The sequence below is a fragment of the Vigna radiata genome, chromosome 8 (assembly GCF_000741045.1).
Source record: "Vigna radiata var. radiata cultivar VC1973A chromosome 8, Vradiata_ver6, whole genome shotgun sequence".
Classification (NCBI taxonomy): Eukaryota; Viridiplantae; Streptophyta; class Magnoliopsida; order Fabales; family Fabaceae; genus Vigna; species Vigna radiata.
In genome coordinates this window covers 42,100,546-42,128,172 of record NC_028358.1, presented here as the reverse complement: position 1 = coordinate 42,128,172, position 27,627 = coordinate 42,100,546, and the positions used below count along the sequence as shown (strand labels likewise).

Below are 27,627 nucleotides of genomic sequence, written 5' to 3'. Positions count from 1 at the left end.
TATCTTAAGCTATGTTTCTTGAAAGAAAAAAAACAGACTAAAAAAATTATTATACTTCTAATCTTATCTACGTATACCTTATATATCGTCCAATGAAAAGGAAAACGTATCGAGTACAGGATAGTTATCCCGTATCTCATATCTATACGCAAAAAAAAAAAATATGCTTTTGTTCTCTATAATAATAGTACTTCATATACCAACAAATTAACAATAAATTATATTAATACTTTTTAACATTTTAAGGAATTAATTTTTTTTTTTATCTTTTGTTCTTATGCTAGTCTCTTTTAAAGGGATATAAGTATAATATTTTTTCAAAAAAAACCAACAGATGTATAATTTAAAAATGAGTATCAATACTAGAAAAAATAAAAGGGGTGTAATATTTTAAAAGGAATTGGAAAGCTAAATAATAATTTGTCCAAAGCATTGGAATGATTTTAGAAATTTAACTCTAAAATAATTGATAGATTTTAAGTCAAGTTGTTTTTATTATTATAAAATGATAATTATTTGGATAATAATACTTTTTGCACTACCTAAACTCATGTGTTTTTGTGAGATATTAGATTGAATAATCTTGAGATACTTGAGATAGATTTTGAATGTTGTTTCACTTTTATTGCATAAAAATACGGAATCCGATTTTAATTAATAATATAAAGTGTGTGTTTATTTAAGTAAATTTGTAGACATCTTAGAGAAATTATTAATAAAAAACGAAATTTCAAATTTATATAATTTTTCAAGAAAGTCAATTAAAAAATATATGTTCAAAAGAAATATTAATAAATGCGTTACTGGTCTATTTTTTTATTAATAAGAAAAATACATTGAAACTTCAAGTTATTATTAATAGAGGAGAACAAAATTTTTCTCAGAGATTCATTGATTTTTCAAATTTTGTTGGCCAAGTCGAACTTTTAATTCTTGATCTATTACTTTGTTTTTGTGATTTTAGTGGTCTCATTTTAAATAATTCATGATTTTAACTCAGTTTTTAATTTTTAAATATTTATTTCTTATAATTTAATTAATCAAACTGCTTTTATCTTAAATAAATGTGATAATTTAAGGTTCAATTATATCTAAATAAAAAGATTGGACTTTTGATGTGTTGTATCTTCAAAGGCACCCCAAGGAATGACATGAGTAACACTTTCTCTTTACCTATCCTTAATCTCATTCATATGTAGTAGTAGCTTATTTCCCAAGAAATATATTGATCATTAGTATTTGGCAACATTGACACTAGCTAGTTTCTTTAGCTATTCTTATTTAGAAACGTGTATCAACAACAGTCCAATCACATTCCTTGCAAAGGATCATGTTCATAATTTCAAAGACAAATCCATTTGTAGGACCAATAAAACATTCTTACCCCAAAATTATTGTTGGCACTATAGGGAAAATGTTGGACCATGTAAGAACACCAATGACTAATGATGCCACGACAAGAGACACTTTTGTTTTGTTTAAGCATCTTAGTATCATCACACATTACAGCCACATCACTAGCTAAACAACCCGCATTCTATCATGTATCTCAATCCACAAGCAAGCAACTTTTAGCATGAAAAAGAAAGAAAAGATGCACACAATCTTAGGCCTAACCTTTTTTGTGTATAAAACCAAGCAGAGGGGTTACATCTCTCCAACTCCAACATAGCATACACAACAACTGCATAAAGTTCTGGCTAAAAACATCATGAAAAACCAAGTTTGGTTCTTATCCATTTTCCTTTCATTTCTGATTCTTCCAACTTCTTGCCAAAAACATGCATGTGACACAGGCTCTGCTTCGAAAAACTTTTCATTTTGTGACACTTCTCTATCTTATGAGGACAGGGCAAAGGACTTGGTGTCACGCCTAACACTGGAATAAAAGGCACAACAGCTAGTGGACCCTTCTGTGGGCATTTCCCGGCTGGGTGTGCCTGCTTATGAATGGTGGTCAGAGGCACTTCATGGTGTCTCAAACTTAGGGCCAGGAACACATTTTAACAAAACGGTGTCAGGTGCCAGTAGCTTCCCAACAGTGATACTATCAGCTGCAAGCTTTAATGAAAGTTTGTGGTACAAGATGGGGCAGGTTGTTTCAACAGAGGCTAGAGCCATGTACAATGTGGAGTTGGCTGGGTTGACATTTTGGAGTCCTAACGTGAATGTGTTCCGCGACCCTAGGTGGGGACGTGGCCAAGAAACTCTAGGGGAAGACCCCTTGCCGGTGTCTAAATATGCTATCAACTATGTTCGTGGCCTACAGGAAGTGGAGGACGAGGCAAGTGCTAAAGCTGATAGGCTTAAGGTTTCGAGTTGTTGTAAGCATTATACTGCCTATGACATTGACAATTGGAAAGGCATTGATCGCTTTCATTTTGATGCAAAGGTACATAATGTCTTCTCATAAATTAAATTAGACTACATTTTACGTAGAAATTGGTAAGGATTATGGACACATGGGGTCTGATACTATCAAACATTTTCTTCATAATTGCATGTCGTGACGAAGTTGTTTGAGAAGTATGCATAAGTGGTTTAGGATTTAATGAAGATGTCTGATTTTTTATGCATGATAACTTCGATGATGATTTGCTATAATTGCTCCTGCTGCAGGTGACAAAGCAAGACTTGGAGGACACCTATCAGCCTTCATTCAAGAAATGTGTGGAGGAGGGACATTTTAGTAGTGTTATGTGTTCTTAAAATAGGGTGAATGGTGTTCCTACATGTGCTGATCCAGATCTTCTGAAAGGAATAATAAGAGGCCAGTGGGGTCTAGATGGGTTTGTCTTCAATACACAACAACTCATTTGTTTAGATTTATATTCTATACATAACAAGTCTCTTTTTGCTGGCCACGAAGAACTATATATTAATATAACACAATTTAAGATCGTCATTTCATTGAACTTTTAATCCGAGTATCCAAACCAATCGAAGCTCCCTGACCTCTTCTACTTTGCTCACAGATATATTGTTTCAGATTGTGATTCGGTGGAAGTCTATTATGATGCAATTCATTACACTGCGACTCCTGAAGATGCAGTGGCTCTTGCACTCAAAGCAAGTAGAACTGTGGTTACAGCTGTAGATTTTCTGATAAGGAGGAAAAACTAATAGTGGAAATTTTGTATAACTAAATAGTATCTTATCACGCAGGTTTAAACATGAACTGTGGCGATTTTCTGAAAAAATACACTGTAAATGCAGTAAACTTGAAAAAAGTAGACGTAGCAACAGTAGACCAAGCCTTGGTGTACAACTACATAGTCCTGATGAGATTGAGCTTATTTGATGACCCCAAATCACTTCCATTTGCAAACCTTGGGCCATCTGATGTGTGCACTAAAGACAACCAACAATTGTCTGTAGATGCTACAAAGCAAGGAATAGTTTTACTGGAAAACAATAAAGCTCTTCCCTTATCCCAAACTATCATTAAAAAATTGGTTGTGATTGGACCAAATGCCGATGCAATAGAAATCACGATCAGCAACTATGCTGGCATTCCTTGCTGCTACACCAGTCCTTTACAAGGACTACGAAAGTACATTTCTTCAGTAAAGTATGCACCTGGTTGTAGCGATGTAAAATGTGGTGATCAGAGCCTCATTGCTGCAGCAGTTAAGGCAGCAACTTCGGCTGATGCAATGGTGTTGGTGGTGGGATTAGACCAATCTATTGAAGCAGAGGGCCTCGATAGAGAGAACCTGACATTACCTGGCTTTCAAGGGAAGCTTGTGAAAGATGTGGCCGGGGCTACAAAAGGAAAAGTGATTTTAGTGATAATGGCAGCTGGTCCAACTGACATTTCCTTCTCTAAAAATGTCAGCAACATAGGAGGAATATTGTGGGTAGGGTATCCTGGCCAAGCTGGAGGGGATGCCATTGCCCAAGTAGTATTTGGAGACTACAACCCAGGTAAGACTACTTGTACATGTTTATCAAATTCACATTTTAAGTATTTTACTTTTTGAATACTGTCACTGGATCGGATACTGTACAATCTTTAGACACTAACAACAGAGCATTCAACTTTAGGTGGAAGGTCTCCTTTTACATGGTATCCACAATCCTATGTTGATCAAGTGCCCATGACAGACATGAACATGAGAGCCAACATCAGTAGAAATTTCCCTAGAAGAACCTATAGGTTTTACAATGGTACTTCCCTCTATGAATTTGGTCATGGATTAAGCTATTCCACATTCTTGATGAATGTTGAATCTGCTCCCTCCACCATAATGGTTCAAAGCACATCCATTTCTGAAGCACATAACATCTTCTCTTCTGGCTCAGCCACCCAAGCTGTTGACATTTCCTCCATAAATTGTGAGGACTTGACATTTTTTGCTTGTGATTGGTGTGAAGAACAATGGACCCCTAAACGGATCACATGTGGTGCTAGTGTTCTGGGAGCTAGCAACTTCAGACCTGGTGACTGGTGCTCCAATTAAACAACTTATAGGATTTAAAAGGGTATATGTTATAGTAGGGGTGACAGAGTTTGTGACAGTGAAAATTGATATATGCCAACTGCTAAGTAATGTGGATAATGATGGCAAAAGAAAGTTAATGATTGGACAACACACTATTTTGATTGGTTCCTCCAGTGAAACCCAAGTTAGACACCACATTGATGTTAAATTTTCAGGGAGTATGAAAGCCAAGGAGTTCAAGTTTGAATGACTAAAATGAGAAAGTTTTGCTAGTAGCTAGAAGCCATGACAGAAGTTACTCATGGTGTGTGGTAAGAATATAAAACTGTAGAAAGTGATCAGTTTGAAACAATTTGTGAGAGTGAAAGAGTATTATGTATAATGGAGATGCTATACAGTCATATATTATATATAAGTATACAAGTATTTCTAAAATTTTCAATTAGTGGTGGATGGTAAAAAAAAATAACTTTTATAAATATAGGTATCGTATTTCTTCAAGGAAACACGCTAGAAGAAGGGCTTGAACCTTCGACCTTGTGGTTAACAGCCACACGCTCTAACCAACTGAGCTATTCCAGCTTTTAATACTCGTTTGAAAACAAGAAAATTTAAATATATTTTATTATTTAAAATAATGATACTGGTGGGCCAGGCCTTTTCATTTCTCTCGTCGTGGAGTTCACCGAGACAAATATTTATATTTACTTTTAGGGAGTTACTCCCTCCACCTCTCCATTTTCTTCCTCCACCTCCCCAATTTTTTACAATTTTTATTTAATTACAAAAGTATCCTTTTATTTTACTTTTTTAACCTTTTGACATTTTTATTTTTAACTTTATTTATCAAACCCTAAATATTCATTTCTTCTCTCTCGCAGCCACCCCCCAAATACATCTGCCTCTCTTCCTCTGACTTTCATCATTCTCCTTCATCCTTCACACTTCACCTTTGCTTTGAGTGGTGGTGAGGTGAGGTAGTGCGGGGTGCGGTGGTGCGGTGCGATGCGGTGGGTTCTTACTGTTCGTGGTGGTGCGTCTGTTGCTGTGGTGGTTCTTTTTACTTCCATCCAGGTGTGTTCGTTTTTTTTCTCCTTTAGTATCCATCACCTTTGATTTTACTGTGCATGTTATCGCTGTTGTGTGTGCTTCTTGTCGCTGTTGTGTGAACCGCTCAGGTCAGAACGAATGTCGACATCCGTTTGGCCTTGAAACAGATGTCAACATCCGTCGACGTCTAATTGATAGAGAGCAGAGACTAAAGAGTTTGGTAAGTGGTAATTTGACGTATTATTTCTAAAATATTATATAATACTACATTTATTGTGTTATGAGTTAATACTTGCTATGCTTTATTTACTGATACCATTCTTTTGGTTAATGGATGTTAGATTGCAGCCTTCAAATCTGTTTAATTCTTGTATGATGCTGACTTTATTTTGTTGATGGGTTATTTTGTTTCAATGTTTAATAACTTACAGACAAGTTGTAAGCCATCATAGTGGGTCCTGGTGGTTCTCAAAGTAAGGAGCTGGTTCTTCTCAGAATTGGATACTAAGTTTCTGTCTTCTAATTTCTATTTTCGTCTTGTAAGAAGCCCAGTTTGAAGTCCATCTCGACCATAAATTGGACAGAGGATTTTCCAATGAATTCCTTGTTCTCAATACAAATACTTCTATTTTCTTTATTTTTGTTGCCTTTGTAGGAATATTAGTCATTAACTACACTGCAATTCGGTCTTCTATTTATAAATAGAATTCAGGAAATGTTTTTTTTTCTACCACTGTTATTTTAATCATTAGAAAAGTTAATTTTGTATCTGTAAAGAAAGAGATATAGAAAGGTAAAATATATAGTGGATATACAAAGTTTATGTAAAAAATTATTGGATGAGGCAATAATATTACCTTAGAATCTAATATGTATTTGTCGTATAAAAAATTTCATGGCATTAAGTAAAAAACATTTTTGATATACTTTTCCAGATAATTATCATACAAAGGAAAAAAATTATAGGAATAATGATTTTTAATAGATGATAATATATAAATGTATATTATTTATTCTTAAAAACATTTCCACCGAAAGGAATTTGTATTTATAATATATACATGCAGCAGTCTTGACTGAAATGAGGTATAGAAAAGCATCATAGCCTGTATAATCAATACTCCACTGGGAATACGAAACGAAATTACCTTTGCAAAGAGTTTCATCTTTTTTCCCTCTGATGATTGAGCATATGCAATGGAGTAACGAGTTAATCTGTCAGTGTTATGATTATAATATATGGAGACGTAGACACACATACACGATAATTAATTAGCATACGTGTTTAATGATACATATACATATTGGTATACGATGATAAAAGCATAACAAAGTGGATGAATCAAAGATAAACAAAAATAAATATTTATGCCAAACGGATCTCAACATCTGTTTTGTCTTAAACGGATGTTGACATCCGTCAACGGACGTCCATATTTGTTTAATAAAGTTTCACAAACGAGGTTACATACCTTACCTTGTAAGGTCTGAGCACCACCACCATACCATACACAAAATTAAACTTTGTTATTCGAGATAAAATTCTTCAACCAATCTTTTTAAAACAATTTCTCACTCACCACATTTTCATAGAATTTCTAAAAAGAAAGAGTAAAAAAGAGTAAGAATGAATGCATAGGTTGTGCGGGGGTGAGGAACTGAAATCATAAAATTTTTACCCTAAATATAAACTTTTACTAAAGGATAAAATAGGAATAGAAAAATAAACTGAAGGGTATAAAGGGAATGAGGAGGTGTAGGAAGCAAATGGGGAGGTGCAGGGAGCAACACCCTTACTTTTATACAATTAAAGGTTACAGATAATAACAGTTTTAAATTTATAAGCTATATTATAATTAAATTTATAATGAATAAATATCTGTAAATATATAAATTGCATTTTATATTTTTTACTAATAAGTTAGATTGCGATTAATATTTTCTCATTTATTGTTTTATAATTATATCGAAATTTAGTTGATTAATAAAACTAAATAGGCTAGATTAAAAGCAGTATAAGATTATAATACACAAAGTTTAAGATGGAGTCAGTATACAATCTATATTATAATTAAATTTATTTATAGACTGACATTTATGACTATATAAATTATATTTTAAATTAAGTATACATAAATATGTAGTGATATAAGTTTATTTTTAAATATTAATATTAATAATCTATTTTATAAATATTGAAATCTAGTTAAAAAATTAAAGAAGAAAAGATAGATAAGAGATTAAAAATTAAGAATAAAATTCTAAAAGTGTTATAATTAAATAAAACCTTTAAAAATAGTTAAAAACTAATTCTTAAAAGTACTCTGAATTATCATAATCATCTTAGTTTATACAGCACTTAATTAAAGTTAAAGTTTTTTTTTATAAAGTTAAGGATTTTAATTAATTTTTTGTTAATATTTTTTTATTTTTTCTTTAACTGCATAGTATAATTGTATTTTTTTGTCATCTTTCGTTAAAATGATATTATCAATAATATGAAATGAATTATTTTTATTAAAAACTTATTGGACCGTTCTCTTAACGTATACGTATGTCAAATAGTCAAATATAGTGATAGGTTAATGTTATTGTAAAGATGAAATAAGAATTATATATATAAAAAATTTATGACCTATTTAACATATTTTTAATAAAAACAGTAATTTTTTTTACATTAGTAATAACATTATATATCAATCACAAAACCATCATACCTCTTAATGTGACATCCCAATATATATAACAATAACAATAATATAATATGAGTATCATCATTTAAATAAAAGAGAGCAGTTAGAGATAGCTGTTCAGTTAAATCTCGAGATTATAGTATTCAAGAGATCATTAAAATTTAAACTTTAAAGATAAATAAGTACTTCAAAATAGAATAATTTGAGTATTAGAGTATTTTCAAAATGACATAAAATAATCTAAGAGAACTCCTAAGGAGTCTAAACAGCGGCATCAACATCTTCCAACTCCTGCTCCAAGGGAACTTCCTCAACAACATCTGCTCCATCCAAGTGGATGATTATCGCAAGGAAGACATACACAAACAGCACACAACACAAAAGCAAGGGTAAACAAGGTAAACAAGCAATATACATGCATCACAATTAATGTCATAATGCGTAGTTACATATGAAAAGAACAATCAAAGCATACCATTCAAACCATGCATCAACCACTCAACACAACTCATCCGGATTTTTGTATAATTGTCGAACTATTGGTCGTCTTTGCACCTGCATAGTTCAGCTGACCCTCTCCAACACTATGCAAGGTAAATTCCATCAATCTGTCTGTCTAAATTCTAAGACTATAGACAAGGACCTCCCTCTACTCTCACCACTCACACCATTCTTCTCTATCTGAGCATGAACAGTGCTTTGAGTGTAGGATAGACATACAAGTTCAAAGCTCCATACAGTTATACAGAACAACAACAACACCCCTCACTTCACTTTCAATCATCTTACCCTGAGATGTCCATTTCACACTCAAGTTCATCATTTCCATCCACAATCATGTTATTCCAAGCCACTCAAGTCACATATATAGACATACATACACCTTAACAATCAAAACAACATCAAACCTCTCAAACAGAAGAAGAAAAATGTGAAACTCACTGAACCTGGTCGCACAACGGACCAGGCCGCACAACGCAACAACATAAATTAGCATAGCGCACCCCCCTTTGTGTGCTCAGCAAATTTTCCTACAAGGGGAGCCTTCCAGCGAAATTTGCATAGCGCACCTTGTGCGCTATGCAACTCTGCATAATCTGCAAAGCGAAATTATGAAGATTTCAAGCAATCAACTCCCCAAAACTTGTTCTAGACCTTTTCATCAACTTCTAACACTCCTAAAACATCATATATACATAATTTGACTTGTCTAAATGATTCTAGACATCCACAACATCATTTCAAAGTGATTGTGCACCAAATTACTCTCTAACACCTCAATTTCATCAACCTAGAGGTCTAAAATTAAATTTATCATTTAGAATGTGTTTTTGACCATTTTGGCACTTCTATCACGTCTCAAATGACTTGTCTAAACTTTTCCAACAGCCCACTTATACCCCAAACCTCAATTGATCAAAATCACCTCCTCACTTCCCCAATTTGGCCTAACTTCATCTCTAAAAATTCCAAAATCATTAACTTAATGATCCAATTTCAATTTCATTTCTAAGAACATGTTTTTATCCAATCTTACGATTATGTTAAGTCATAATAGGCTTCCTAACAACACCCCATGGTGCAATTACACTCTAGACATGAATTGCTCAAAGTCACTATCTTAGTTCCACTAAAAAAGGGCTAGGACACTATACTTGTTGTACTCTTTAATTAATAACCTAATAACCTGTATATCAACACCATAACAAAACTTCCACCCTAAACACTTCCAACATGCCTAATCAAAGCAATTAAACACATAAGCAATCAACCCAAGGCATTACAAATCAATTTTCATAGATTCATAACTTCAACAGTTCAAAACACGTAGTTAAAGTCACAAAAAATCTAACATAAGCACAAACAATATGTCATCTTCACAATACAGTACACATCATTAAGAGATTTTAAGAGAATGTCTAGCTCTCGTTACCTAGAAGTTGAGGGGTACAACTTGCTAGAACACTCCTTAAACAGGACCCCACACAACAGAGAACCAAACACGACCTACATATCACCGTATTAGTGATAGCCAACAATTCTTAGAGCTAGAATAGGACAAGGAATGAAAAGAAGAATACACAAGGCACATGCAAGAGTAAAATCGCATGCCCTAATTTCAAGAACAGTGGAAGAAAAGGGCAAAACCACTTACCCGGTTCAGTTTCAAAATTTGTTAGGACTGAAGTTTTAGAGAGAGGATATGACTGTGAAGAAAATGTGCAGAGTTTGATAAAGTTGATCTGGTTTATGTTAATAAAATAAAGAAAAAACCTTTCCCTTAATTTAATTTCTTTTCTTTCTTATTTAATATATGTCTATATATTTATATATATAATTACATGTCCTTTATGAAAACAATTCAATAAAAATCGAATTAAAAATATCCAATCTAGAGATTTAAAATTTAATTAACCCTCAATATAAATAGATAACGAGATCGTAATATTGTTTGTTTAGAAAAGTTGTTAAAATCAGTATTATAATATTTTGGTTGAATTTCCTGATTATGGAAACCAAAGCTTTAATGTTGAGTGGTTTTGGTTATACTACGCGTAATGTGATAGCCCACGCGGAGAAATTCATAGAGTCAAGTTAAAGAATACTAATTAATTTTAAGATAAGAAGAAAGGGTAGCTTTCCACGATATCAAGCAAAAGTCACGGTCAGAGTTGTTATCCACTCAACAATTACGACCTAAGAAACGTGTCAACATATTCAAACATCCTAAATAGTCAGAACAACTTTTTCTTTTGTCGGAAGGGATATTGTTGCATTAATTTTATTTCCTTTAACAGATAATATATACATATAGTAATAACTTAACGAAATAAGCATAAACTTTTTAGGTAATATGAATAGAATAATATTTATGCATTTGTTTTGTTTTGCTTTCATTTATAGAAGAAATATATTAGGACTGGTTTTTATTTTTATAAATAAAAAGTAACAGAACAAAAATATTTAAAAGAAAATGAAATAAAAAAGTGGTAGAAACGAAAAGCATATTTACTTCTTAAAAGTGTGGTGGAATGGAAGGATATGAATGGAATAATCTGCGTTGACAATTTGAGCTGTGAAATCTATGACGGCTCACAGCACACTCCAGCAACATAAATATGTCCTCCGTCGTCACTTTGAACACAGAAAAGCAAAGTTGAATTTGTGAGAGAACGAGAAAGTTAAGGGCAGGATGGAAGGTTTGATACCATATCTGATTCATGCGATGAAGAAGCAAAAGCCTGATGTTAAGCGCAGATACAGAAGTTTCTCCCATTCTGAAAGCTCAAACCGCAGCTACCATTTGCTGTTGGCATCTGATGGATCTTCTCACAGGAGAACAAGGTCTGATTTTCAGCCTCCCACAACTGACTTCTTAGAGCAGAGACATGCTGCTGATGCTGCTTCTCCTTCTGTCAATGTTAAATCTTCTTATTATGCTGCTCAACACTCTACCAATATCTCTATTCGCCATCGCAATTGATATCTTCAACATTCATTCTTTTTAGACTTTCAGATATTATGTCTCTTCTAAGGTTTGATTCATTCGTTTAAGACCATGGGTCACTATCAATTGTAATCTTATTGTGTATTCTTCTGATCTTGTGTAACCACACTCTGTAATCAATGAATATTAAGAAATTTCAACAGAAGCTAATCTCTTTTCCCCAGATACAGATCAAAGTTCAGTAATAATTGGTACAATCGAGATGATATACGCCATTATATGCTAAGATAATCTAAGACATCATAAGTCGAGATAATCTAGGTCATCGCTGAGATGGTCTTTTTATAGGTAAATGTGATCTCAGATACACGTAACACAAAACATAACCAAACTGAGTATGAGTTTAAGCAAGTTGAGATTTTTTTTTTTTCAATTGATCTACCAAGATTGACAACAAAAAAAAAAAATAAACTTGAAAATAAATAGGAACTTACTTAATTTGTTTGAAATTTGATAGGTTAGATTAATCCTTAGGTTCTCAACTATGTGAGATATGGGAAAAGAAAAATGGAGAAATAAGAGATTTGAGAGAAGAATAACCCCAAAAGAAAAGAGTGAGAGTTGGGAGTGCTTTACACCTTATCGTTGCTGAAAAAATATTAACCCCACTTCAAGTCATGACTCTCACTGTCACGTGTGTGTGTGTGTGTGTAAGTTTACCTTGAATAGTGATATTAACATATAAATTGAAGAAGTCCGGTTGTCTACGATCATTACTCGTTAACAATGCAGTTTTGCCACGTATTAGGATAGATCAAAATGAAACGCTTGCAAACGTGGTGATAAGTATAATTCTGGCCATAACTGGCTTTACGTTGTTTTGTGAAATTCGTTGTCTTCTGTTTTTAGTTGGAAAACTTTGGCTACGTAGTTAATAGTTATAAAAGAAAACACTTTACAGTTCACGAACATGTAATCCTCAGACAGTAGCAAATGTGAAATAGGTAGACGAGATGTCATAAACAAAAAGAAAGAGTCTCACTCTAGATATTGTTCTCTTACCAAAAAAGTAAATTTAAGTTAAAACAAAAACAAGTAATCCGAGCTTGTAGGTTGCATATTGCTCTGATGCCCAATAATCAAGCACCTCTGGAAATTGTCCGACAAGCCACGACTTGAATTTTTTAAGACAAAAAAGAATAGAGGCTTAGCAAATACGGCTTCGTTTGATATTACGAAGCCAAGAGTGCTTCTAACTTAGCAATCTGATCATCCTCATTCTTAGGAACAGGATCTTTGTTAACCTCTTGATACAAATCATGTTTCCACTTCTCTACTCGCGACTTAACGGGACGATGAACTTGTCTTCCATTAAGTTTATCTCTTCCCCTGTAATTACTGTCGCCTCCACTGCCCCCAAACCTTGCTCTTGACGAAAAACCATCCCTCCTTGCTTCACCCTTATTGAGTGCTCTGCCCTCTGTAATTTGTTTCTCAGGTCTATCCAGATGATGAGGATTGCTGCTTCTTTCCTCCTTCCTTTCATTCCTTTCCATAAAATGGTCAGTATGGCTTGACTTTACTGCTACCATTAGAGCTGAATTAGCATCGGCCGAGTCCATAGGAATTTTCTTCTCCCTAAATGCCCGTCGTTTCCTCATAGTAGGGGGTAGATCGTCTTTTCTTTCGGCAAAACCATCTCTTTTCTGCAAATTATCATTCAGTTTCACCTGAGATTTCATATTTGTTTGCTCTCTACTCTGACCTGTCTCCAACCTTTCATTATCGTCTTTACCCTGAGTAAAGACTTTTCCTGCATGCAATCAAAGAATTTTCTGTGCTTCATTTAAGTGTATTGAGTCAATCTAAATATCATTCACGCACAATAAAGCCAAAATAAGCTTACCACCAGCTTCCCTTTGTCCATTGCTTCGACCAGCCTGCCCAGTACTACCCCGTTCTTCATGCTGTTATACAACAAGCATAGGCAAGCCTAAGATGGTTATATATGGTGGCACTTGAAGGCATGGGACTGAACAAGAATCCGCTACATCAGCCCAGAAAAATAGTTTGCATATACTGAATAACAGTTAATCATATACAAGGAATTTTAAACCTATTAATCAAATGAATCTCATGTCATCTTGAAATGATAATTGAGACATTTCCTTTCGATATAGCAAATAAAAAAAAAAGAGGCAAGAGTATATAAATATAGCAACTTCTTACAAATCAAGTGTGGTAAGAATAAAAACTATTTTGAAGAAGTGTGGGAAAGAAAAATGATTTGATATCATACAGGTCACACAACAACTATGCAAGTATAAACTACCCAGTCATACAACGTTTAAACTTAAAAGAAAGTACCACTTGTTTTCTTCTGATAACATTTCTAGTTCACACTTCACCTCGAGTAACAATGCCATGTACATATCCCATCAATATTGAATAATTTGCAAGTCGGGACAAGTTGTATTGGTTAAATATCGTGATAAAGGTCATGGTCAATAATTTTCATTACAATTGCAAGGCCAAACATATGAAATTGCTCACAAGTCGTACCAAACAGCTAATGGCGTGAAACAGAGTAGCAATTAGTTTATCACGTTTTTCTCCCTGCACCTTCCCTTCCCAAAACAATACAAACCATTTACTAGCGCCACAATACAACTGATTCTGTGCAATATGCAATGACTGTGAACTCAAGTTCACAACTAAATCATGGGGAATGACTTAGCTAGGTATTGTGTAATATTAACAAATTTAATTATTTTTTCTAAAATGACTGAATACTAACCAAACATGTTCATGGGAATGACATTCCTGGGTATAATATTCAAGGGAATTTTGCTCCTGGGAAAGAAATAGCATCCTATGAAACACTCACCCACTGAGATAAGTTTAGTACCTATTTTTAACATCGAAGAAATTTTTTAGCATTCGTAAATTACAAAAAGAAAAACTAGGGAATTTGACTCCTGGGAAAGAAATATTATATTATGAAACAAATAATTACTCTGAGATTAGGTTTAGGACCTATTTTTTACATCAGAGAAATTTTGTTGGCATTGGTAAATTACGACAAAAAAATAACCGAGTAGAGAGTAAGACTTACAACTTCCTGGTCGTGATTCGAGGGTACAACTCAAAATCAAAACAATTATCGGGAGAAAGTAAATAGTTTAACCGCTTAAACAGAGCAGGGAAATGATACATTTATTTTTTTCTTTTATTTCCTACAAATCCCTTTTGGCTTGACACACTCACTAAGAACTCAAGAAGGGACTTAAACAGAATATAGACAAGATAAAATTCATAATAGAAATTTCAGCACAATTAGGATCATAACTTGGTGCACTGAGAAATAGAAATGGCTCATGCATTTATGACCTGGTAATAAGAGCGAGATCTTGATGGCTGAGACGAATGTTTGGATGGCTGTCCATGATCATTTGAATTTGATTTCTTGGGAGCAGAAGCATCGATTGGTTCTCGCCTAGAATGATGTGGTGGCGGCGGGTTTCTCTTATCTCCTCCATCAGAGGTTACTCTGTTCCTGTCCCTTTCTCTTTCTTGTCTACCATCCCTTCTATATCTCTTGGGACTACAACCCACAACCCAAAAACAACATTCAGAAACGAAACCATCTAAGTATTTTCCCCATAACTGTAATCAATGCATTTAAAATTAAGCCAACCCCAGTGTAATCGAAAAAAAAAAAAACATGGAATTGTGATATTGGAACAGTTAACCCAATGCAGTTCGTGAAATGTTAGGTTCAAGTGAGAACGGGAATTGAAATCGGAGTGAGAAGAGAGAGCACCTTGGTTCCTGGTCGAACTTGGAGTGGCGACGCTTGGAATCAGAGTCTCGATGAGACATTAGGTTTTTTTCTGTCGAAAATTGGAAAGGATTAGGATTAGGGCTAACCATGTTTCAGTTTCAGATATAGTAAAAGTGATTCATTTTAGATCTCACAATGGTCATTGAACACACTATCCACCTCAAAGATCAAATTTGTTTATCTCATATTGAAGATATTATTACTTGAACAAATATAGTAATTTTTTTTTTTAATCTTAGTTTGAAATAAATCATATACATATATTATCTTGTTGAGCCTTTCTATTGGTTAGTAGAATACACAACATAATTTAAATCACAGAATAATAATCGTTAATTAAACCTTAACACTTTGGTAATTTCATCACATCCTATATTAATAATGAGTAGACTTAGAACTTCGCATCAATTGTATAAATATATAAAATTTAAATAAAATTATTCTATTAATGATAAAAGTTGGGAGTTTAATGTCTGTGTGTGTGTGAAATGCTTTATCAAGTAAAATTTAAAATGTGTAAAAAAAATATTCAAAATTTAAAAAATAAGTTAAGTTAATAGATTTAAAATTATTGATATATATGTTAGTTTTATAAGAAGAATTAAGTATGTTAGTTGTTAAGCTAGTGTTTACTGCATAAAATTAACAATAGTGCATGCGTCAGAACATTCATATTCATCTTCTATTTGTTTGCTTTCTGGAATTAGTCTGATGATAAACATGTTACCTGATATCATTTTTGAGGACGCTAAGGAGACAACTAATGAAACGAAAATATCCGATAGAAAAAGAAAGCAGAAAAGCAGAAAAGCAGAAAAAAAAATGGAGGGAGAAAGGAGTACGTGCTTTCGGAAAGTGTAGAGAGTTCTCTTGTAGGGTGAATTTACGATAATTATTTCCATCTTACAACTTTTGTTAAAGATTATGTTAGTAAAACACTAAGCTTAATAAAAAAAACTCCATTTCATCAACACTATTAATGAAAAACATGGTTGAGATAAGTATGTTTATAAGAAGTGATTATGCTAGAGATATAATTGTTAAGTAAATGATCAATGACAAAGTTTATTTGAAAAGTCTAAAATAAATTTATAACTTTTTTTTTATCTTTTAAAAAATAAAAATTCTTTGTATATTTTCGATAATTTTCTGTTATTATTATGATACAGAGTTGAACGTTATTGATATTGAGCATTAATTTTATTGTGTAAGTCTAAGAATATTTTAACTTTAGACAGTGTTCTGAATGTTTTGGTGTTGAGTGACATAAAGACAACTGAGCGCTATCATTGTACTGTAAGTCGGGAGTATTTTAGCTCTAGGACACAAAGTGACAGAAAGTGTTGTTGAGCAATAACTTTTGCAAGAATAATGATGTTAAACGTTAGGATTGTGCCTAAGAGTCCCTCTTTGAGAGCAACACATATGAGTGTCAATTTGTATAATTGGATTTGTTTCCTTCTTTGGTTGTTTCATATAGATCTATGATGGAACTGATATATGATTATAATATTGTTTATTTTTAATTGAGGATATGATATGGTTGTGGACACGTATGGTGATGGTGTTAAAGGATTTTCAAAGAGAAATTATTTGTGGTGATGATTTTAGTGCATGCATTGACATATGTAACTCTGTAAGAGACTATCATGATCTCCTAATAACCATTCAAACTCAAATAGAGTATAATGTATTATTCAATGAAGAGTAATAGAAGGTCTTGATATATAGACATTGTTTGGTCATAGGCACAAAAGAGATTAACCTTGTGTGTGGTTGAGTGATAACCTTAGAGGTTAGGTTCTACCGTGCTTAAAAACCACCACAAGTGCACACCTTTAGTAAGTTTTGATATCAATGTCATGTATCCTGATAATTAAGTATAGTGTTAATTATTTGTATGTATTTATATGATTTATTATGTTTAATTCATACTTAACTTATATTTGATATGCTTTAATTGTCTTATGATAATTCTTTGTACATTAGTTTATTATGTTGTTTCTTGTGTTTTGTTTGATTTTTTACTATCATCATTTTATTGATTAATATTTTATATAATTATTTTACTTTTTTCTAATTATTGTTTCTTTCTAAATATTGAATATTTGATAATGTAACTTTTTTTTTTATAACTTCTTATAAAAGTTAATTAATTGATATTAAAAGCACATGAAAAGTGAATGAATACTTATATACTCGTTACTAAAGAGAAGGAGACAAAAATTTCATATAAATTAAGTATGAGAATAAAGATAATTATGAATTTATACTCATAAGATGGAATGAAACAAGGTAACATGTTTCTCTGGAGCTCCATTCTATCATGTTATCATTCCTAATTAAGATTAAGTACCTATAAAATGAGTCTAAAATGTAAGACTTTATACATGTAAACAACTTAATACTTATTTAATATTTTATCTACAATATTATTTGAACTACTCCGAGATATATTACATTGATTAAATCTACAAAAAATATATAAAAAAATACTATAATATTTAAGGTTAATGCTTAATGGGTGAGTGGTTTTCCATATGTTTAGAGTAGTGATTTCATTACTCGTCATACCTAAGTAGCCTTTATTGAATCCAATACACTATAGTCCTGTGTAAGTTGCATGCATTTGGCTAAATGAAACATATATATATATATATATATATATATATATATATATATATATATATATATATATANTATATATATATATATATATATATATATATATATAGCCATAAGCCAAGAAAACTTAAAAATATTGATGAATCTTTGATTTCGGTGGCAAAAATGAGTTGTAACACACTTAACAGTAGTTTATTATTTGGATTAAGATGGTACAACAATTCATGGAATTTAAGTTTTTTTAACCAATCTCTATGAAACACTATATATACATGTAATGCACCACTATATATGTGGTTGATGATTCCCACAGGAACTAACTAATTTTATTTAAACATGAAGATGCATTCCTCTTCAGATGGCACTTTAATATTTCTAAGTGTTCATAAAAAAAACCATTATATTATTTTTTACTGAAAACTTAAATGAAAGTCTAAGTCTTATTTATTAATATATTGCTTTAATGTTTTGGATAAAGAATGATAATTTATATGGAAGAGTTTAATAATACATATCAATAATCAATTATAATTTATACCATTTGTACAAGATAACACACAAAATAAAATCCATTTCTACCTTTCCTCCATTTTTATATATCTGAGTTATTTTTATTTTATTATTAGTAATGAAGTATGCTTTGTAAGTTTGTAGCATAGAGCCGAAGATGATTCACGGGACATCATTGGAGTCCATAATTCGAATTATTCACGTATGTGCTTTCAACCGAATTATATATATTTCTTATTTAATTTGTACCTTTCATTGTATTTGAAGCTAAAATCAACTTTTAGTTTTGTAAAATTATTGGACTGCTCTACTAATTTTATGACAAGATTCGCATAGCAGTGTCAGGACAAAACATCATTTCCGTTATTTTTACTGCAGTTATCATGTTATGATTTATATCTATATATCTTTAAACTACTTTCCCATGTGATAGTTGTCTTCATTTTTATTTGTTTATATAAAATTATATCTTTGGTAATTTTTTGGTTCGTAAAGTAGTATATTACTGTCACTGTTTAGTCCAAAAATGAAAAAAAAAAAATGAAATGATAATTTTTTATTATTATAAATATTTAAACTTAGAGATTTATTTACAAGTGATAACATATTTTAGAAGATAAAAATGGTGCTGCATCATAAAATCAAGGAAATGCTTCTTTGATTAAACAAATAAAAAATGAACACTAAATGAAGGGTTTGTTTGATTGGTGAAGTGAAAAAGTTGGTGCAGAGGCTGCTATTTGCTGTTCACCGCGTCTCTTGCCCTCTGATAATCTTGCCTTTTTTTTTTCTGTTCCCTCGCTCCAAATTTCTAGTTCCACCCTCTTTATACACTGTCAGATTTATTTATATGACAAATTAAGTAACAATATAAGAAATAAACAAACCAAGTGTATTATAAGATGAAAATATTACATCTACAAAAACTATGAAAATTCTTACATTTCAATTTTTACTGTTTTTGTCAGCTAATTTAGCCTTTTGAATGTGTTGTATTGTATTACGCATCTTCATATATAACGGTCACAGAGATTTGGATCTATGTTTTATTCAGTAAGTTCATTGATGGTTGGTTTTTACATCCAAAAAATTTACTTTCAGCACTTTTTTGTTCTGAAATGGATATTTTGGATCATAATTTTAACATCTATTCGAAAATATAGAAAAGACAATAATAAATTCTTTGAACAAAAGACAAAATGTAGATCAACTGATAAACTACTTTGATTTCGTTAGACTCATACAATTAAATCAGTCTTTTCTGTGCAACAAATTGCTTAGAAATAGTACACAATAAAAAATAAAAACAAGGAAAATACATATAAGGCGATCTTCTGACTCACAAGTAATGCATTTAGCTCTAGTTAATTATTATAACTGGTAAAAGGTGCATTGTGTAAGAGATTTTTTTCTTTTCTTTTGTTTTCTTTTGCAGTACCAGGGGAAGTTCTTTATGTACTACACGGTTTTCTGCTGCAATATATACCCCTGATATTAGCTTGAAATTTATACTTCTTTGATCAGTGTAAAGATGAAAGGCTGCAACTTTTTGTTCATTACCATTTGCCTTTTACTGATATCAGGTTTCTATCCGTCTCTTCATTCCTTCTCTGTCAATGCCAGACACTTATTCAGTCTCTCATATCATTTCTAATATATATTCTCAACATGTGCAGGGCTTGGCGTCCATTCTTTGTCTTATGATTATTCTGCTACCACAAAGGTAATAACGTCTTCTCACCAATGGTTTCATTTACTATAATCTGGAAAGTTCACTCTAGAGTATTCTTTCTGAGATGAAAAAATGTTTTATATGTCATTTCAACAAATTCATTTTATAAATTATAGCTTAAATCAGACTAGATATAGTTATGTGGTAGCTTCTGTCAGCGGTTAGTACACAAACTTACTTTTGTTGCTGTTAATTTGAAAATATGCAGTGTTTAGTAGAACCTGAGAGAGCGCAGTATGGAGGAGGCATTATAGTAAATCCAGAATTTGATCACAACATAGATAGTTGGAGAGTGTTTGGAAAAGGGTCAATCAAGGAACAAATATCGAATGAAGGCAATAGATTCATTGTTGCTCACAACAGAACACAGCCCTTGGATAGTTTCTCTCAGAAGGTCCAACTTCAGAAAGGAATGCTATACACCTTTTCTGGTAGCTTCACTTTCTCCATTTTTTGCTTATATCACATCTCTTTCACTAAGATTCATTTGAGGAATGTTTTGACATGGACGCACCACTTTTCTGAAACATTTTGAATGATCATTTTTCTCCCTTTTCCATATTCAGCTTGGTTTCAGGTGAGTGAAGGAAGTGACACGGTGTCAGTGATGTTCAGAACAAAAGAAAGTGAACTGGTACGAGGTGGCCAGGTGATAGCAAAACATGGATGCTGGACCCTTCTAAAAGGTGGCATAGCTGCAAACTTTTCAAGCCCTGTTGATATTCTTTTTGAGGTAAAACACATTCTGGATTTATACCTACCATTCTTTCAGCAAGAAAACCGTTACTGGGACCAAAATGAAAATCAAGATAGATATCAACAACAACCAAAAACATAATTGTACCTGCCTATTTTCATCTTGTCTTAGTTTACATGTTTCCTCAAAATTCAACTGAGGTAATACTACACAGGGCACCGATTTGTGGGAATAAAATGCATGTAAAATTAAAGGAATTATAAGTTTGAGAATTACGTGAGGTAACTTCATTTTGTGTGTAGTTTGATATATGTTTCGTTAGCTAAAATTTGTTGAACCCTGTAGAGCAAAAACTCAACTGTGGAAATATGGGCTGACAATGTCTCGTTACAACCATTCACGAAAAAGCAGTGGAGATCACTACAAGACGCCAGCATTGAGAGGGTAAGCTTATAAGAAAAAATCAAATTCAACCTTAAAAAACCAAGACGGGTTTGTATCCACTTATTTTTAATTAATCTGGGACTTCTAACATTAGGGGAAGAACCATTGCATTTATTTTAATACCATTGCTAAAATGGAATTCACCAATTGTTAGTCGAGCATATGGTCATTATTAGGAGTATGACAACAGTAGCAAACCAAATTGCAAAGACAAAATACATTTCCTTTTTGTTGTCTTACTTTTTATTTTTTCTTTGATCTTCTAAACTTACCCTGGTCTCTGAAAATGTGTTTTGGACTAACTTATTTTTTTTGTCAATTTACCATACTAACAACGCTAAGTTGAGTGACTTAACAAACATCCATGTAACCTGTCATAAATTGTCATGTGTGTCCAAGTTGTTAGTGTGCTTAACTGATTTATACTTGATCAAAGTATAAATCTTTGAACTTGGGACCAAATTCAAACTAAAATTAACATAAGAACCAGAAAGTATTTGAACCTAATTCGTACAAGGAAACAAAAATTACGTCTTGATATAAAACATGCAGGTACGTAAGAGGAGAGTGAGATTCCAAATAACCCGTGTAAATGAAACAGCATTGAAAGGAGCTACAGTCATCGCCAGACCAGTAAAGTTGAACTTCCCATTTGGATGTGGAATGAACCATTACATCCTCACAAACAAAGACTACCAGAATTGGTTTGTGTCAAGGTTCAAATTCGCAACCTTCACTAATGAGATGAAGTGGTACAGTACAGAGAAAGAGCAAGGCGTGGAAAACTATACTGTCGCAGATGCCATGCTGAAATTTACCAAAGAGAATGGCATTTCTGTGAGAGGCCATAACATTTTCTGGGACGACCCAAAATATCAGCTTGAATGGGTCAAGGCCCTATCACCTGCGGATTTGAAAAAAGCAGCAGCAAAAAGAATGGAATCTGTGGTTTCAAGATACAAAGGACAACTGATTGCATGGGATGTGATGAATGAGAATCTACACTTCCACTTCTTTGAGGACAAACTCGGCCAAAACGCCTCTGCAGAAGCATATGCAACAGCTTACGAGCTTGATTCAACGCCAAAAATGTTCCTGAATGAGTATAACACCATTGAATATAGTGGGGATGAGGCCTCCAGCCCTGTCAACTATATGAAGAAAATTAAGGAGATTCTGTCATTTCCAGGAGTTGCTGGAATGTCAGCAGCAATAGGGTTGCAAGGCCATTTTGCAAGTGGCCAGCCAAACCTTGCTTACATGAGGTCATCCCTTGATCTTCTTGCTACAACTGGACTTCCAATGTGGCTCACAGAAGTCAGTGTGGATCCACAACCAAGTCAGGTATTTCCTTAACTTCAAAAAATATTTTTATGAATTTCTCCTTCATGAACCAACTCTACCTTGTAACATTACATATTAAGTCGTGGTGTACAGTTGGTTATAAAGTTTATTAAAATAAATTGAACAAAAAGTGTATTTTGATTAATCAGAATACACTATCAGCCGGTTAAGCAAAAGTCCTATATTTTCACTAAATCACACAATGTCATGTGTGTACTGTAAGTTTGCTGGTATTTTTGACAAGTACCTTAAAAGTGATAGCTATAACAGTTTCTGCTGAATCAGTATAATTTTCTTTTTCTGATAGAGTATGGAAATTACACTCATCAAATTATTTCCTTTAGTTCTTCTCAAAGATCCCTAAAAGCAAAAGGGATAAATTTTTATCTTTTTATCTATTACAAAATAGAAAAAGAAAGAAATCTCAGTGTACCAGCATGGTGACTGACTGCATTATCTTTACTTTCGTCGTTCTTGTTGTTTGCTGAGTAGGCAGAGTATTTGGAAGAGGTACTGAGAGAGGCGTACTCTCATCCTGGTGTTGATGGGATTATAATGTTTTCTGGTCCAGCACAAGCTGGTTTCAATACCACTACTCTGGCGGATGAGAATTTCAAAAATACTCCTGCTGGAGACGTTGTGGACAAGCTCATTCGGGAGTGGGGGACTGGGCCTAATATTGCCACAGCAGATGACAGAGGAATGGTAGATATTTCACTGCACCATGGAGATTATGATGTAACTGTCACACATCCTCGAATCCACTCCCCTAGAAAGTTGAATCTGAGTGTAAAGAGAGATTTATCCCTTGAAACCATTCATGTGAAAATGTATTAATAAAATAAGATTGTAATATAATGGTCGTCATCATCATGATTGATTATTCTTGTTTTCCATAATCCTACAACAGTCAGTGGTTTTCCTTACTCCAACATAAAACATAAATACTTATAGCTATTTGTTGGCTGAAGGAAACAGGCATTGCTTATAAGCTATGATTCATTAATATGATATGCGTATACAGTTATTGTAAAAATAACAGGACAGGATAGAGCAAGATATGTATTTTAAAAATGTATATAAAAAACTCATTTGTTAGACATTTCTAAACTAAAATTATTAATCATCATTCGCGAAGGGAACAATTTTCATCTTAGTTTATGAGGAGAATAGTCTTCCATATTTCTATATTACAAACTTTCATGAAGTGTTCGAAAATATTGATATTAGATACTTTAAACAAATAAGAGTATTTATGTTTCATGGGTCTGCATATTTTGTCCATAAATATAGCTGAAGTATGTAAAGTATACCTAGTAAAATAAATTGAATAATTGTTGCCTATAATAAAGGAGTTTACGAAATTTAAGGTCTCATATACAAGACATCTGTCTTCTACTTGGAATGACTGTGTTCCTTTTCTAGTTTAATAGGCTAAGCCATATGAATAAAGAGAAGAATGGTTTCATGAATAAGAATATGAATCATGACTATTTACTTGCTGGACATCCATGCTTTCTCCCTTTATTTCCAGAGGATACTGAAGGAACTCACTTCTTTGTGTTTGATCCAGGAGGAATCACAGCCATCTTGGAGCTATAGCAGTTTAGGGGGTAGTATAGTATCCTTCATCTTAGGATAAGACTGAAACTTCTATATTGAAAGGGGGGGTCTTGATTTACCTGGTAAATTAGTAACATAAGTAGTTAGTTAAGTTGTTGTAATTTGTGCTGATAAAAAAAAGTTGTAATTTGTGAGATATTTTCAACTTGGAACATTAAGAGAGCTATTTTCTAGTAACTTGTGATAGAATTTGGGCATTAGGAATTGTAGTAGGTGGCAGTTCATATGCTGATGTTATTCTGCAGCCATGGGCAAGAGTGGATCAAGTGAGAACAATCTCAAAAGGGTAGTATTTGTGGGCCATTTGCAAGATAAGATTGTTAAAGGATGATTGTCAGAATCAATACTCTAAAGTCGGAAACTAAGGTTAGATTGATCCATCAAAGAAAGGTAAAAATTCTGATATTTCCACAATAAAACCAACGGACACTTCTTTTCAGTAATCTCTAAATAAAAAATATACCCTGTCAGAAACCTGCTACCAACCAGTGATCAAATCTAATAGAACATAAGTTCAAAGCAATGCTACATAAAGTTCCGTATACATCAACTGAGAACTCTTTTTCACAGTAAAAAACGAAAATAAAATTTAAAGAGTCCAAACAACTAAAAAACTGTGTTTCTGATTGCAAAACCAGCTTTCCTACCTATTCAACTACCAGCTGGACAAACTGCAAAAATGAAGAGATGAATTATACTTAATTTCTCCTTCCCATTGAGATCTCCACACACAAACGAGATCAAAGTCACTTGTTATGGGTTGGATTTGAGTTGCTTGGAGGATTCTTCCTTAAACTTGTGGTTACTGGTCTCTGAGTGGCCTCATACTCTATTTTCAATTTTTCTATACTCGCAGAGCAAGGGGAGGCACGAGCTAGCAGCTTCCGTGGCGGACAACTGCGAATCCAATTACTTCTAGTTTCACCAGTGATTGCAACTATAGAGCAAATGAAGAAGTGTGTGAGAATCAAGACAAATAGGCCCACCAAAGCACGTTGAGAGGTTTTCATGGCAGAGTCTAGTGTAAACACAACAATCGAAGACAGGTAGAAAGAACGGAGCTATGGTGCTTGGAACTATCCCATAGGAAAATAGCAAGGTGTTGTAGTTTGTGTCTAAGATAGAAGAAGGGAAGTATAGTGATGTATCTGAAGTGGGTCTATCTTTTCTATTTGTTTGTTGGTGACAAGTGAAGACTATGAGACAATGGAGAAAAGCATTCAAGCTTTTTTTAGCAATAACACTCAATAGCTGTGTGAAAGAATCAGATTTAGGGAATGGAAGAGGAAGTAGAAGAATGACGCATGGGTTATTTAACCGGCCATGTTCTTTGTTGTGTAGTGGGGTAGAACATGGAATGGAAGGAGCTTATCATGTGATCCTTAATCAAATCCCATACTTCTGACATTTCCACAATCTTTCCATCACATGCCAATACATATCATGTGACTAATCCACATGATATATTAATGGGTTTCCTCATTTTGCTATATTACTTTTCATTATACAGCTAAACCTAGCTGGGTAAGATCACTGTCTACGAGCATGAAGCTTCTTCTTCCCAAGGGAAGTATCTTTTACCGCCTCTCCACACATGCAACAGAAACACTACCGTGAGTTATAATGCAATTGTATTTTTTGTATAGAACTCAGTAATAAACCAATTATACTTGCAGACACATCATTTCTATGGAAGATATGTATCAGGGAACACGCAGAAAGTAACTTTTCCATGATTCACAGAATTTGGTGCATTAAAGGATGTAACCTTTTCTAAAAGGTATTTGATAAAAGTCGAGGTTTCACGCAGATATTTCGATAGGGGATGTGGTATTTATAAATCAAAGGGTCTTTCTTGTTTAGAATCAAATTTGCATGTGAGACTGCAAGTTCAATATTCTTTCTGTTGAGGAAAAACATATGGTCCATGTCAGCAGAATAAAATAGAATATGCAACAGTGACCTTAATAAAATATTTTAGTTACACATTCACTCACTAGTTTAATCAAATTAGTTCATGAATCATGTTCAGATGCTGCCCCCTTGAACTCAGAAGCACCTTTTTACATGGTTTATTGTTTTGCTTATGTTGACTGATTTTGGCATGTTTTTATCTACTTGACTGTTTATGCAAGTGACTTCGATTCATAAGTTTGTTGTCTTAATTAGTTGTCATCAGAAACACCATAATACTTCTATGTTTATTTTGCCCTTTGCTTTGCTATGAGTCTAGTCTGGTCACATGACATAAGTAAGCATTTTCTGATTGGAAAAGACATTTAATTTTGTAGCTTTAACAGCCAGACAAACAGATTTCATCATAGCAACAATTCCTCAACATATGAAGTATATTCTCAATCTCTGATCTTCTTTCCCACACTTGATCTTAAGAAAAAAAAAATAAAATATATATATATATATATATATATATATATATATATATATATATATATATACCACAGCGATAGCATAAGAAATTACGTAGCATGCGGTCATGAAGTGAAGACCTCACTTCCAAGTTCCAAGTCATGTTAGCATCACAACACACTACCTACCAAATATACTCACCATTTTAAAAGTTACGTACTCATTAGACGTGAGTAGAAGTGGTTTCAAAATCCAGATAGGGTGAGTGTGAGGGTATCAACATTTAGTGTTATGTTATGAAGAAGCATTTTTTAGAATCAATCTATACTGAATTAGGCTGATCATTATCTTTCACAAAAATTCAGAATGCACAGAATTTGACAGATTTATGTCTGTTATGTCATAAAAAAACGAGGACGTAAGAATCTATGCATATATATGTAGAACAAGCACGAATTATATTAAGTTTAAAATTTGTCAAAGAATAAAAGAATAAACAAATGTTTACAATTTTCTGCTAGCTAAAATAACTGAATCTTGGTCAGCTAAAATAACTCCTTCCAGATCAGGCCACTATAATCAAAGATTCTTGCAAAACATGAAATCAACATTTCCTGTAGTATTTCTTGCTTAGACGAGATCTGTCTCCCTTCTCAAAGATGTTACTTCTTTATCGCAATTCTACAGGGAATAATGTGCCTAAAGTAGCTTAAATCAGGATCAATGTTAAGTGATTCCACTCACTATCCGAAATATAATGTCTCCTTCTTTCGTATGTAGTGAAGTTCGCTCCAATTTTTTCCAA

The 27,627-nt window shown here is 33.0% G+C and overlaps 2 protein-coding genes, 1 long non-coding RNA gene, 1 other non-coding gene and 1 pseudogene across 4 annotated transcripts; 2 read left to right on the top strand and 3 right to left on the bottom strand.

The window, feature by feature from the left end:
* Window positions 1–1,711: 1,711 nt before the first annotated feature.
* Window positions 1,712–11,841, top strand: LOC106770686 (annotated as a pseudogene).
* TRNAN-GUU lies at window positions 4,954–5,027 on the bottom strand. The gene has a single exon. It is a non-coding gene; the product is annotated as a tRNA-Asn (tRNA).
* A 789-nt stretch (window positions 11,842–12,630) lies between the features above and the next one.
* Window positions 12,631–15,632, bottom strand: LOC106769761. Its single transcript, XM_014655505.2, has 4 exons — window positions 15,460–15,632; window positions 15,027–15,240; window positions 13,543–13,603; window positions 12,631–13,449 (listed from the first exon to the last, which is right to left on the bottom strand). Exons 1-4 carry the CDS (start codon window positions 15,567–15,569, stop codon window positions 12,869–12,871), a joined length of 966 nt encoding a protein of 321 aa, XP_014510991.1. The 5' UTR covers window positions 15,570–15,632; the 3' UTR covers window positions 12,631–12,868.
* A 4,207-nt stretch (window positions 15,633–19,839) lies between these two features.
* Window positions 19,840–23,687, top strand: LOC106771671 (anti-sigma-I factor RsgI6). The gene is made up of 7 exons (XM_014657672.2): window positions 19,840–20,198; window positions 20,292–20,338; window positions 20,556–20,778; window positions 20,914–21,080; window positions 21,390–21,488; window positions 22,041–22,832; window positions 23,325–23,687. The coding sequence occupies exons 1-7, from the start codon at window positions 20,147–20,149 to the stop codon at window positions 23,667–23,669; spliced, it is 1,725 nt and encodes a 574-aa protein (XP_014513158.1). The 5' UTR covers window positions 19,840–20,146; the 3' UTR covers window positions 23,670–23,687.
* On the bottom strand, window positions 23,547–25,811 carry LOC111242401. Its single transcript, XR_002669459.1, has 3 exons — window positions 25,103–25,811; window positions 24,387–24,514; window positions 23,547–23,639 (listed from the first exon to the last, which is right to left on the bottom strand). It is a non-coding gene; the product is annotated as an uncharacterized LOC111242401 (long non-coding RNA).
* Window positions 25,812–27,627: the final 1,816 nt, after the last annotated feature.